Source organism: Hetaerina americana, unplaced genomic scaffold (genome assembly GCF_022747635.1).
Source record: "Hetaerina americana unplaced genomic scaffold, ioHetAmer1.1.p SCAF_9, whole genome shotgun sequence".
In the NCBI taxonomy this organism is placed as follows: Eukaryota; Metazoa; Arthropoda; class Insecta; order Odonata; family Calopterygidae; genus Hetaerina; species Hetaerina americana.
Window position 1 is genome coordinate 47656049 of NW_027287538.1, and position 15104 is coordinate 47671152.

General features: G+C 37.1%; 1 protein-coding gene across 1 annotated transcript in view; it reads right to left on the reverse strand.

Annotated features, from left to right (window-relative positions):
• Positions 1-339: 339 nt before the first annotated feature.
• Positions 340-15104, reverse strand: part of Atg14 (autophagy related protein 14) — a 246955-nt gene continuing 232190 nt past the window's right edge. The window contains exons 4-9 of the mRNA XM_071597727.1: positions 14056-14356; positions 11101-11363; positions 9528-9687; positions 6480-6656; positions 5159-5303; positions 340-3029 (exon numbers count right to left, since the gene is read on the reverse strand). Of these exons, the coding sequence (XP_071453828.1) occupies positions 2790-3029; positions 5159-5303; positions 6480-6656; positions 9528-9687; positions 11101-11363; positions 14056-14356 (1286 nt within the window). The 3' untranslated portion in view covers positions 340-2789. The remainder of the gene's footprint in view (positions 3030-5158; positions 5304-6479; positions 6657-9527; positions 9688-11100; positions 11364-14055; positions 14357-15104) is intronic.

A 15104-nucleotide genomic window follows, 5' to 3' on the forward strand; every position in this document is an offset into this window, starting at 1 on the left:
TCAATTCTTGATTGATTGTTTCCTACCATCTTCAGGTTATCGTGCATTTCTTCACGTGGACACAAATTTAATTTGAGTAAGGGTTGCCAGGGTGCAATTTGTCCCACACTTCATACTTCTATATCAAACAAGGAGTCATTCCTTTTTCCATGAAGTACTTGTCGATCTTGTTAACAACTTACTACTAGATGGTATTAGAGTAAAAAATTTTGACTAAATCTCATCATCCCATGGAATGTTCGTGAACAGGGATATGTTGCTCATATATTTTCAACTTAAGACAACAAAATGTAGGGCACTTAAAATAATTAAGATTGTCTTCGCATTTTCTTGAAAATGTATTTGGTACACTCCTTTTCAGGAAAATTAACACAAGTCCAAATTTTCTCAAAAAGGAATTTGCACATTATTCATTTTAAAAAATTACCCTCAAATAGTATCACATTAACCATTCAAGTCACTTGAAACAGCTTATAACAAATATAATGTCCAGTTTTTATCATACACTTAAAAAAAAGAAAATTTCATTCATCACAATCACTCTGCTCTTTGCCTTCGGCCAAGTCACACACATTTGCTAAGACTAGTATACACTCATTTAAAAGGGCTCCACCCCAGCAAGTGATTGAGACAACTGCAAAGCTTAGGATTGGTTTTGAATACCATATCACGTTAACAATTAAATTCAGGCCTTGTATTTCACAACAATTTTGTGAGCAATATATCATTCACAATCAAACAACATAAAATGAAATAAAAAAAAAGAATATTTATATTTGTACACATTGTCCCTGCAGCAACTTTTGTGGCTAAAATTGGCATAGTAGTGAATAGGTACAGACAACTCTATTTGAAAGAACTCCACACAATAGTCAATTTTTTTATATCAATAACACAATGCCATAAAGCAACATGAAGTGATTTGAAACTTACACATTTCTTACAAACTTTACTCCAACTAATAAATATTTTTTTGGCACAAACAATCACACACATTTTATGGATGCCATGGAGAATGATTGAATACTGCACTACACAAAAGGTTATATAAGAGTGGTAATTGAAAGAACAACGCATCAATTAAATACAAAGTTTTTCTATATGAAAAAAAATAGGAACACAATGAATTCTATCCTTCCGTTGTGGCATGCAATGGGAGGCAAAACATGTGAGCATAAAGAGTAAAAGCCAGCTTATTATGGTCAAGTTTAATTAAAGGCACAGCATTCCATGCCAATGAAACTATATTGCAATTTATTTAAGACCATCACCCACTAAATATCCATATGTATAATGGCATACTGACCTCAATGTTTGTGCATTTAATAAAGTATCTAAGCCACTCACAGCCTAACAGGAAAATTGGGCGTATTTTTACCACTAACTGACTAATTAAGACAGCCAAGTATAGATATAAATATTGAAGATGACATACAACATTCTGATATCTTTATACAGCATATGAAAAAAAATTTAAAAAATACAATTTAATGACCCAAAGATAATGAATAATATTCTAGATGAAATTTTAGTTGTAATGAGGTAATGCGGAGTTCAAGGAAAAACAACACAAATATAAGTCACTTTAAAAAAAAACTGCAATTGAGATGTAGATACTATATGATAGGACAGTGTGTAACAATTGGTAAGTCACAAACTGTAAAACTTGTTCATTCTTAAATTAGTATATTTACAACAGCTTCAAATTACTAAGAAAAAATGCATGCTTGTGAATATGAAAAAGATTTCATGGGTAAAGTGCTTACACTATGCAATGTAAAAGTGTGTTAGGTTCTGATGAACTGACGTAGTATGAAATGAATTCAACAAATATTTAACAATTAAATTTATATCATTCATGAGCTCATCAGGGCAGCCAGATGGGAACAATTAGTGAGCATGGAGCAGTGATGCTTTAGATTAAGTTAGCTTCATCGCTGAATATTTATCTTATACTTAGAGAAAGTCGTGGCCAACTTCATGAATAAGCTAATGCAACCTTTCAATTATAACATTTTTTCCTTTCCTGGGTATTAAATTTATGTTACCCAATAGTTTTCCTTGAATTACCACCTACAATCACAAAAAGGATAAAATTAGTTAAAGCCAAACTGGTCTTTACTAAGAAGCACAACATAACACCTTTTTTTTGCGACTAAATTATCACAAAATATCGCATCTTGGCACTGATCCAATATACTTGTTTTTTTCTGAACTTTGAATGAAACGCCCACCATTGGCAGTGAAGTTAAAAACATACCAATATACAATTCAATCAGTGACATTTTCATAACAACTTCCTCATACATATTATGAAAAAAAAAGCTTAATTCCTACAACCGCAAAAATGTTTCATAAAACAATGCTTCCTTCTCTTTCATATTGGATTTTTTTTCATAACATTTTAGTTAGTACAAGCAGCAATAAATGATCCCAATGAAATTATATCACAAAAGTAAAACCACCCTCATTCTCCTTAGCTTTCCCACAGCAGCCCAAAATTTTCCTCTCATCACGTAATGATGATTACAAAGTCTAGGGAATAAAAATTTATTAATTTTTTTCGCCTTAATTTTTGCAAGGAAGCAAACGCTTCCGAAAGAGCTAGACACTTGAACAATATAAAAAGCACACCATCCTGGGTGTATCATATGTCTTCCAAGGGCCTAAGATCCTTGACGAGCTAGAAATCTCATCAACTGCCCAAGAGATTGAACTCGCAGAAAGCAGGCAAAGGAGAGCGTGATTGTGGGACTGCCATTGATTGTGACCCTATCTCAAGTGTGTCGTCACCGCTGGCCGGTCATTCCTCGCCAGAAGGAAGCAATCGTGGCGGCTGCACTGTTGACAAGGCCCCCAGCCATGCTGGTCGTCCCGTGGCCAACATACTGCCCCCCCTGGCCATGCCCTCCCCTGCCCCCAGGTGACGAGGATGAAGATGAGGAAGAGGATGATGAGGCTGGCATGAAACTGGGATAGCGCGATACCAAATGGCCATGGGGGGCCTCCATATATGGCAGATGGGGAACCTAAGCGATACCAGAATAAAAGTAGATTATTAGAATCCTAATATACATATTCAATCACTATGAAAAACATTATTATATGCTTATGTGGACACAAGCCTCCTTGCCATAAAACATATTTGAAATACTGGAAAAACGAACAATTATCTATTTCCACAGCCAATCTTGAAACCTAACTTCAACAAAATACATCGGTGCTAAATGATTGGAGAATAGTTGCTAGCTTGAAACTAGGTGTCTTGTCCTAAGCACCATTCTTGAAAATTTAAAGCAAGAATCAAAACGATGTTTAACTTTAAAATAATCCAGCTTTTCCATCATGTGAACAGGAAGAATTTTTTTGGTTAATTATTTTATTCAGATTTTTCATTGCCAATGCTTAAATATGAATGTTTAAACCTTGTTTTAAATGCAAAGTGTGCCATCTCAAACTGACCGCAATTTAGCTATACTACCTTGATCAAAAATTTCCCGGAATTTATTCAGAAAATTAAAAATACAAGTTTATTCATCTAAATCTATATTGTCCCCTTCAAAGTAATCCCCATCGACTGCAACACACTTATGCCAGCGCTTGATCCAATCCTCGAAACATTTTTTATATTCGGTTTTCGGTATGTCCATCAGTGCTTCCTGCGATTTTTCCATTACTTCCTCTCGGCTGCTAAAACGCGTTCCCCGTAATGGTTTTTTAACTCGATTGAACAGAAAGAAGTCACAGGGAGCCAAATCAGGTGAATTCGGTGGCTGTTGGATGGTATTTGTTGCATTTTTCGTCAAAAAATTACGAATAATGATAGCACTGTGCGACGGTGCGTTATCATGGTGCAAAATCCACGAGTTTTCTGCCCACATTTCTGGTCTCTTTCGGCGAATTGCTTCACGCAAACGTCTCATAACGCCCAAAAAATACTCTTTGTTTACTGTCTGGCCTTCTGGCAAAAATTCATGATGCACTACACCGTTGTAATCCATGAAAACCGTCAGCATTGCCTTCTTTTTTGACTGAAAACGACGTGGTTTTTTTGGTCTCGGCTCATTTGGTGAACGCCATTCACTTGCCTGATTGCGTGTCGTACTCATAAACCCACGTCTCGTCTCCAGTAATGATCCTTTTGATGAATGTGGGATCGGATTCAGCCTCGCAAATCATGTCTTTTGCGACGTCAACACGGTCTCTTTTTTGCATGAAATTGAGGTCTCTTGGCACCAACTTTGCTGCTACACGACGGAAACCCAAATCATTAACCACAATGTCTTGGGCGGATCCATAGGCAATGTTCAAGTCCTCCGCTATTTCTCTGATGGTTAATTTGCGGTTATTGACCAACATTTCTTTTACTTTATCAATTTTTTCACCGACTTTCGATGTCGATGGTCTGCCACTGCGTTCATCATCTTCGATTGACTCACGACCACTTCTGAACCGCTCGTGCCACTGGTAAACGACCGTTTTTTTTTAGAGAATCGTTGCCGAAACACTTTTCCAACATTTCCAACGTCCGTGCGCCACTAAATCCGTTTTTTACGCAAAATTTAATACAAGTTCGTTGTTGCAAATTTAAATCCATTTCTGCAATTGTAAAAAATCGCCAACACACACAGAGATAGATGTACTCTTGGCTACGTAACTTTTTCAAATGTCAAGTTATGACACTAAGATTTAACGGGAATATCAACAACAGATGTACCAATTTAACAAAAAAAAACAGAACTCAAATCGGAACGATGGGAGCGCCACACGGTGGTTATTCCGGGAACTTTTTGATCAAGGTAGTATACCTACCACCAATGACTAATGTCCAAATTGGCCATGCTTCTGTTATCAATGGAAAAAATATAATTCCTTCCCAAGTATAATACTTCCTATTTCTAGGATATGGATACAAAATTCAATGGAAAAAACTGACCCCGTGAAGAAGTTGGAAAAACTATGGTATTTTTAACGAGAGCATTGTGCATACTAACATATGCTAATTAACAGTTTTGATCATTAAGCAGCGAAGGCATCAAACAATGGGGATTCCACCACTAAACTCTTCAATTCATCTACCATTTAAATAAACTTGGGTATATCCACATGTAATCATGAATAAAATAAATATGTACATCAAAAGTAATATTTTACTCACAGCTTCCCATTCTCCTGTAAGGGCATCACCGTCATCATCAGAGCCAGAGTCTTCGTCATCTGTACCATCCCGTGCTTCAAGGGCTGACGTTAACTGATCCTCCAAAGACTTAGCCAAGTCTGGGTTAACTTCCATAGGGCCTTGCCTGGAAATAAAATCCATCATTTCCTGTATCAAATCTTGCCCCTATCAAAAATAAAATTCACTGATTCAAGCATGTAAAGCCTAACACTCTTTGAGAGAAACATTAGACAAACTTCACATTTTTTTGAGATAATAAGTGTGTTATCATGGGTGTCTTCAATGGCTTAAATTAGTATCAGTGAATTAAAATAGGAATTTTTATACATTACAACATAGGCCATTAATGTAATCAGATATTAGTTTCAATGCAATACTGCTATTGTTGGTATTCTACCAGTTAAGGTAGGTTTTTGATGGACACAGGATATCAGGGTATAAGGGTACAATAATACATTTACTTTCCTCTTCTAAAAAAACACAACCAAACTAAATTAAAGCCCACTTCAATGCCGCATACTGCTTTCCTCCCTTCATTCCATCCAATATCCCTATTTTATTCCTACCCCTTCCTCTCTTCTGCCTAACTTTCTCTCTCTCAACATCCCATAGCATATCAAAATGCCCTGCATACGTCTTCTCTGCCTCTTTTGGATTTGTCCCTTCTCCCCATTACTGAACCCTAATTTCCAATGAATGCTAACATTTTGCGTCCGAGTCCCCTCCAAACTTTTTTAGACGAATGTTTTCAATTGGGGCCAGCTACACTTAGACCGACACGTGAAATCTGATAAAAATTTCATAAAAGACACTTTGGGGCATCCAAATACTCCCATTAATAATTAATTTAATGAAAACCATAGTTAATAATGAGAGAGAAAATAGCTCCACAGTTTAAATGGACTATTTCAAATTTCTGTTGTACTAGCCTTCTTCAAAACTTCTGAAATTCATAAAATTATTTCCTCAATATTTCTGACCTTATTCACAATGAAAAAAAAAATGAAAGTGGAAAGTTTTGAATGAATCAGATTAGTGCCCTGCCTTCCAGGGATAACAAAACCTATAAACATTAGGGTACACTTTTAGGCAGGTACATGATTTAAGAGAAAATATTTTAATAATCAGTAATAATAAATATCAGATTGCTGGTTGGGAATTCATACATGATATTAATGAAATACATACAGGTTGCAGCAACTTAACTTCCTTACTTAAAGGGGTTATGCTTTATAAAAAAGGGAAGTTATCATGCCGCACCCTGCAATAGTAAAAAGAATAATAGATGTTGACAACTCACCTGCCAAGATCACTAACTTTAGGATTGAGGAGTAGCAATAGATTCCGAAGTGTTTGCTGTGGATGGAGTAGTTTTGGGTCAACATTCTGAGAGAAGCACAAGTGAAGAATGTTCGCATTCAGTTTCGCTACCTTCCTTGCAAAGCGACGTTCACCCATCTCATGGCCACAGAAGTCACTAGAATGTAAAAAAAAACTAATTAGAAACAAATGAGTACACCATTTTCTTAGAGTCAAATATTTTTCACTGCCCATTCTCCTGATAAACGAAACTCTCTCAGTTAACATTTGCCATTTTGATGTAATTTATGCAAGTGAAAATACCATAGAAAACCCATCTAAGAATATAAATGGTATATAACTATAATAAAAATTTGAATGACTACTTAAGCAAATAATCACAACATAATAAATGCGGGTGTAACACTTATCAAAACCTCAGACATGAGTACTGATAACTTGTTGTGAGTACTGTAAGCATGCATAGTAATCAACATAAAGGTTGGCTTGTGAAGAGAGGACCAAGCTGGGACCAGGTCCAATTGCATACGAAAGATACACATTACAGTAGAATAGGGGGTCAGTTCCTTTCCCCATGCTGCTCGCACTTTTTTACTTACCTCCCATTATATCTAACTTGCTTCATCACAATTTAAATTTGCATTGGATTAATGAATTACTAAAATAATCTTTATCTCAATTGTTCAATGCTTTTCGATGCTCAAAAATAAACTTCCATCAAAACTGGAATACTTTTAAGTTACCGCCCTGGTGCGCGATTCTAAATTACTTATTTAGTCTTCATGCCATTACAGCATTGACAGTAGGGTTTTTCCATTACTGAATGATCAAATTTAAGAATGAATGCAAAAACAGTTTAAGGGTTTTGGAATTTATCAAGTTTAAAGAACCTTATTTGGTGCTTAACTCCAGGAACTACGCCATGGAATTTTCCCCCTTTCTCCTTGAGCTATCTTCTTCAAACATCAGCAATGAGTAACCAATATATACACACAGGTCTTTTTCATAATTCTCATTTTGGAATGGGCAATAAATGTAAAAAAAAACTCAAAGTTATTTCAGAAAACTTACTTCCTTAAACTTATTTCTTCCATACATGCTATGCATAATAATAATAATAAAAATGTCTTTAATAAGGCAAGATTGAGACTGGATAGTCTCTTCTTCCAACTAATCCTTAGACACATATCTTACGAGGGTGGGCTAAGAAGTTCTCAACCTCGCCCATGAATGGCATTACTACTCGCATGATTTTTTCTCTCTCATATTGGCACAACTGTGAGTAGATGCTATGCAAAATTGCAAGCCATTTCATTTAGCAGTTTTGCTGTAGGCAGTGATTTGAATCAGTTATGGTGTGCGAAATGTTAGAAAAGGAAAAAAATTGAGTATCATGCAGTTATAAAATTCTTCCTAAAAGGTTAAATACTGACTGAAATTCATTACAGGATTATAAATGTGTATGGGTCATTTTCTCCTTCAATTTCCAACATGAAGAAATGGGCAGCAGAGTTTTAACTTGGCTGTGAAAGCCTCCAAGTTAATCCAAATGAAGGATGTCCGAGGGGATCGAGATGGTGCAGGGGCTAATGTACTGGCTTCCCACCCAGAGAGCCCGGGTTTTAATCCCGGCGGTGTTGAATATTTTTCAGTGGTATCTCGATCCCTACTTGAGGTGCTTTGTGGAGGGCACTTTGAGTGAGTACGCCGTCCGTCGGATAGGACATTAAGCTACGAACCCCTTGGCACCTTTCGTAAAGAGAAGGCTAATGCCGACGCCGGGTTTCTCTCCACCCTTCATCCTTTCCTGTCCATCCCCTATGGCTCAAATGACCACAGCTGTCAGTCGCCTCCCCTAAATACTACTCCTACTAGGATGTCCGAAAAGAGCAATCAAAGTGCAACCTGATGATGACTTTATAAGTCGAAACTCAGGTTGTGATTAATTAAAAATATAAGTGGAATAACCAAGTATTTATTTTTCTGAAGTGCAATCACACAGGAAATCATTGAAAAAGTGCAAGATATGATGAACGGTTGGTGATATTGCTTTTAATGCAGGGATATAAGAAGAACATAAATACATCATTTACATTTTGCAAGAGGAATTGCACATGATGAAGTTTCATGCAAGATGGGTGCCGCACGTGCTTACTGTGGGTAAATGTGACAGAGTGTGACAGAGGATCAAAAATGCATTTGAATGACATTTTCTCAACAGGGCTTGTTATGCTTTATGAAAAACAAAAGTGATTTTCTGCATCAATAAATGACAATGGGTGAAATATGGATTTGTTATTACACCAGAATCGAAACAACAATCCATGAAGTCGATCAAAGCTGATTCTTCAGCTCCAGAGAAGGAGAAAGATAGTGCAATCGGTGGGTAAGGTCATGGTGTCGGTTCTTTGAGATACGAAAGGATATCCGTTGATTGACTATCTTGAAAAAGGTAAAACACTAACTGGGGAGTACTAAACTAACCTTCTAATGAAACAACACTGAAAGTTATGAAAGCAGACTAGCTTGCAGAGAAAAAAAAACAATTTTCCATCAGGACAATGTTCATATCCACAAAGATGACCCTGGGATGGGAAAATTGAGGAATTTGCACCAAGAAGTGCCGGAACATCCACCCTATTCCACAGATTTGACTTCCTTGGACTTTCGTCTCTTCCGAGAACTCAAAAGTTTCCTTTCCAGCAAAACATTACAGAGACTTGACTAGTACTTTGCAGCATTTATGGAAGAATGCTTCAGAGATGGGATGATGGCACTGGATGAAATTCAATAATAAAGGCGATTATATTGAAAAATAAAACTTTTTTGAAAATATACACTGGCATTTCATCATCAGGCCGAGAACTCGTCAGATCTCCCTCATATATTAGACTTTGTCATATTTATCCTTGACTTACTTAGCCTATCATTTCATCTAAAACTATTCACTCTTCTCCCATTTATTTTGTTTAGTACTCCCACTCTCATCCATTCTTCGAATACAATTGAGTTTCTCCATTTTACTCACCTGTAGCACAATTTCTTTGGTAATCTGACATCCAGGTAATAGGCCAAGACATTCACAAGCTGAGTTGTATACGTCAAAGCCGCACTTATAGTATAAGCTGGATGGTGTTTAATAACTGTCTCAGGTCCCCCACTAGTAAGTCCATCTTTGTTGGCAGCCACTATAGCAAAAAAAAAACATTACAACATATTTGTAAACCATAAATTAAAAAAATGAATAATAATTAACAGAAAAAATGCAATTCCCTATAAAGATATGATTTTATCATCAATCAATTTTGCAAAGGTTGAAAGTGATGTATGCATGAATGTGATGTATGCATCTGATCTCATATATGCATCTGTAGGCAATTCAAGGAAATAATGACATAAATGCCTTTTCACGAATATAAACATATACTGGCAACGTGGAGATCTACATTGGGAGGGTCAAATGATTACTGACCGATAGGATGGAATCAAATCCCATTATTGTCTCTGAACACCCTTAGCTAAACACTAGCTGGGTAATATTCTAGGTCATTGTAGGTTGGACATGGAAAGAATATATCAGCCATTGAAGGTAAACTGGACTCACATGAATTGATCTAGCCTCCAAGTTTCAAAAGATATAAAATCCTCTGCATAATAAAGTTGCGAGCAAATTATAGATGCTGAAATTCTGTATTAGAGCATTTCAGTCAGGAAAGTCACCATCATCACAGAGAGGAAAAGGCACATGAAAGACTTCATATATCACACACATTCTCTATTCCATCTACATACTTTCCCTTCCTTGATGCTGATCATCTGGTTCACAGAAATATAAATATTGAAGAATTTTGTTACCCAATCCCTTTTTTTACTATGGGAATACACTTCAAGCAGTGAACACTTAACACACTTTTTTACTTTCAAATTAAAACCTGTGGCCTCATGTTAGTTGGATGTATACTATGAAGTGTTGAATTTATTTATTTATTGCACAACACAACATACATACATACATACATGTATTGCACATACACGGGCAATTACCCATTGAAATTTAAGAATATATATATAAAAAGAAAGAATGATAGTAACTATCAAATAATTGAAAAAAATGGGATGAATTTCAAGACTTGATAATTGAGTTAAGGTAGCTAGCTATTGGAATAGGCCATTGCTGCATGGGATCATGAGAGAAATGCAGCAGAGTTGTAAAGAGGAATAAAATGTCAACGGCGTTAAAACGCTTGCTAGGAAATGGGGTCTCAACATATTTTTAATTACCACAGCTTTAGTGAACCCAAAGGTTGGTCTAATGAATGATGGTTAAGTTCACCCAACAAGCCCTATATTGTGTGAAATTCACGAGGTAACATGGGTACACAGTTCTTTATTTCATGCGTGCTAATGCAAATATATATATATAACCAGTGCAAATCTTTGCAGATGGAAACATATTATATCAGAAACTAGACATGTGCAATGCAATCTATTAAAATTCCACTCAGTAGAATGATTTCCCGATAAAGAGACAACATTCTAACCATCTGGGCATTAATCTTACTTCTAGAAGTTCATTAGCAATATTCTGAATTTTTCCTTACCCCAAAGCCCATAGGCAGAATAATCGCCAGATGGTGGTAAGGATGAGGCAACAATAACGTTCCTCAATTCCCCTGGTGACCCACAGCCTGAGGTCAACGTATCTGTCAGAACCCATTGGCCCCTTACATATGCCATGCGTGATGCATCTGCTAATGCACTACTCAACTCTTCACCCTCCTCCATTCGGCTTGAAACAACAGTCTCTCCTTCCATTATTTGCTCTTCTGAAACCTGTTTCATGGACACAGCAACATCTCCCATACTAGAAAACACAAAATTGAACAGACAGATTAGAAATAATCACACAACGTTCCAGTATACCCGAACAATTCATGCAATACTTCATATCACCAATATGTTTAAGTACTGAATACTTCATTTCTGCAACATTTATGAGCAAAATTAATGTGAAGCTTTTGGCAGGTTCCTTGTAAGATAAAATTTGCTGAGATTTGGCATCTTCTTCTTCTGTGGTACAACATTCCTGGATGGCATTTGTCCTCCGCTACTTAAAATTTCCATTCAGTCCTGTCTTGCATCCACTCCTTCCCCAGTTATTAATATTCATCACTTGGACTAATACAAGGGAAAAACTTGTCCTTGTTGTCCTAATCCTTTCCAATGCTTTTCCTTTAATGGCATGTACCACTCAGTGTGGGCATGGACCCTGCCACAGTGACACACTGAAGTTAGGCAATGTTGACCCTGGATGGGCGATGGGTTTATCATGGTACTCTTGTCTCCTATCCGCATGTGACTGGCAGGTTAAACATCGGTTGGCACAATGGACAAAGAGGTCTAAGTGCTCAGGGCTCCTGTTCAAGGCTCCCCTCCCCCCTAGACCAACAATTACCACCACCCAGTGTGCCAGACATGACAGTAAACATTAATTAAACAAAGCCATTTTCATGACAACACATAATGGCATCATCAAGTGCGATGAGGAAGAATTATTCCATTGTGACAAGGAAGGTGCAGTTTTCGAATTGGATGATAATATATTACCCTAATTACCTTCAATTTATTTCATTACTTTCAAGTATACATACATAAGCCTTCTCTGCGGCATCTTGAATATATTTCCAGATAAGAAGGGGAGGGTGAGAGGAAAATAAGGAGGAGGGGTAGAAGGAACCAACCAGGAAGTTTCAATAGTGGTGGTTATTAGGGAAAAAGTTATTCAAAGATGGCTGAGAGAGTGTGGAGGACGAACCCTGCACTGGACGGCCATCGACATCAAGAACCGACAACAACGTGCAACATGTGCCTGAAGTGCTTAATGCAGACTGTTGATTAAAGGTGTGTAAGATCGCAGTTTATATTGGTATTAATAATATGACAGTGCACACCATTATCACGGAAAATTGTGATGCTAACTATCTGCACTAAACTTGTCCCATTGTTCTTAATGGATGCCCAGGAGCAGAGTCGAGTGTCTGCTTGTGAAAACCTTCCGCAACGGCATTGCGATGATTCCCCAACCCCCCTTACAATCCCGACTTGGCACCAGAAGACTATTTTCCATTCCCTAGAATAAAATTCTTCCTCTAATAGGGCTTCAATAAAATGCACCCACTGGATGAACAATCATTTGGACAGGGACGGGATGTGAACCAAGTACATGGGTGCACTCCATGGGAGTGGGCACCTTGGCAAGAAGGGTGGTATCATGGGAGTGGTGACCCAACATGGGGTTATACCAAGGGATATGGACAGAACTATGTAGATCAACTGTGGGGAAAGGAACTAACTCCTTATATAGTGAGTTCACAGAGTGTATTGGCTGAAGATTAGCCAGGGGAGGGATTTGCCAATAATAAGAGGACATTGTCCTTGATGGGACAAGAAGCAACAGTAAGGACGCATCCTTCTTCTACAAGGCAATATAAACATGGGGACAGTCATTCACCCTAGCTTGGAAGATTTTTGATGGAGAATAGCACTGAGTTGAAATGTCTCAATTCTCCAACTATTCAACATCACCACAAAATTATGCAAGGTAAAAAAAAATGATTTATCATAATGTGAGGTTTTGGGACATCAAATGTCCATATGGGAAGGGCATACCAGCAAAGGAGTGTCCACTCCATTGTTCCAACCATAAACTGAAAAGTGACAAACTTCAGACCTTGAGAACATTACAAAAACAATAGCTCCAAAATTGTAAGCAGAATATTAAAATTGCTGTCACAGCAAAAAATAATAATGGGAAAAGTCCACTTTTTGTTGCCAAACTTATCAATATACAGCGAGCAAGAGTGTCACATTTAAAAAGTCTCATAGCATAAGGATACATACAGGACTAGTTTAAGTGGCAAAATATTACTTCAAGCAAGTTTCCACACATATTTCTCCGATTCAAAGTTGCCACGGCACCAATGGTAACATCAGTGCCTTTGAGATGGTGAAGTAAAGGGGGATGGGGGGGGGGGGAATTATTTCTGGCATCTCTCACTTGCTCTTTCTCTGTTAGACATTGTTGTGACCCGAGAGTACTTGTCTGTACCTTCCGATACCTCATTTGGACATACCGCTGAAAAACTTAAGGTTTTCCAGTTTTCTATTGAGCATTCAGTACCAGTTTTATGGAGTTTCCTGATATTTTAATTATCAAAGTTGACTGAAAGAATACTATTGAATAATACATTAGGGCAAAGGACATTGTGCACTGACTTTATTTTGCCCATTGTAATTAGCCGTCTAACTGAAAAGTACAGCAGTGAATACAGAAGTCAATTTCATGCTCTGAATAATCACACTAACTTGAATGTTAAGACTAGTGCTATTGAAAAAATTGATAAAAATGCGTTTTCTTAAAAATGATGCAATGAATTGAGACTAGCAGTAATAAAAACTTTATAAGAATAAAATCATACGTAAATTTTGGAATAAAAAAATATGTCCATGACTGTGGACATAACAACTGATGAATATTGACGAAAATAGAAACTCACCGAGAAGCCTGCGCTGATAAACCAGACGGGGGAGGTGAGGGAGGAGAGCTGCTCTTGGGTGACCCAGGCGGAACTGTTTCTTCAGAAAGGGGGAAGACATAACGCACCAACTGCTGTACACTGCAGCGCACCCATTTCTTGAGGTGGGTTTGCGTCTCCTCCACCTTCTTGCGCTGGCGCTCTGTCCTGCGTGCAAGTTCGCTCACGCATCTCTCCCTGCGTTGAACCTTGCCGTGATCAACCATCAGTCGTGAACATCTACGTCCATTTGCTTCTTGCAATGCCAACACCTCCACTGTGCCTATTAAGGAATTCGATTTCAAGGTCAATTTTTTCATGACAAAAGAATATATCAGTAATGCCAATGCATTAATTAATGATGCATTTGACCCAAAGGAAACATTCTACAAAGCCGTATTTTTAAAGGTAGCGATGTAGGGATACGATAATATCATGAAATATTCCAATGTGCTGGGAATTTTGTGAAGGCTTAATTATTCAGGACAAACTTAAAAAGTAATTTCAAAATAAATTTATTTGTTCTTTGAAATAGTTACATGAGGAAAATTAGAAATTTTGGCATGCGAGAGTTCATAAATGATAATTTGAAAATATTATCAAGACAAGACTTATACATACGAGTACTTCTCATTTGAAGCATAATTTCTGTAGCTGTCAGAACTTATAAAAAAGACACCGATATCCAAGCAAAAGTGAATCTTTTTAATGACCGTTTAGTTTTACATTTGTTAAATTATATTTTAAAGTTATGGCCTAATGGCATTTATTTCTAGAGTCATCTCATGCTAAGTTTCCATGAGTAGGAAAACACCCCTAGCAGGTTATGATAAACCAATAAATTTTCTTCCTTTGTAGATAACTTCACCTGTCTCGCAAAGCATATGATTCACTCCCATGCAACAAATTTCCTGCTGCATTATTGTCGGAAGATAATTTCTCTCTGCAGACTTTTGAAAGTTTGTTTAAATAACAAACTCAATTAAGTCAACCTTACAATTAAGTAGCATCCATTATCACTATTATTAACC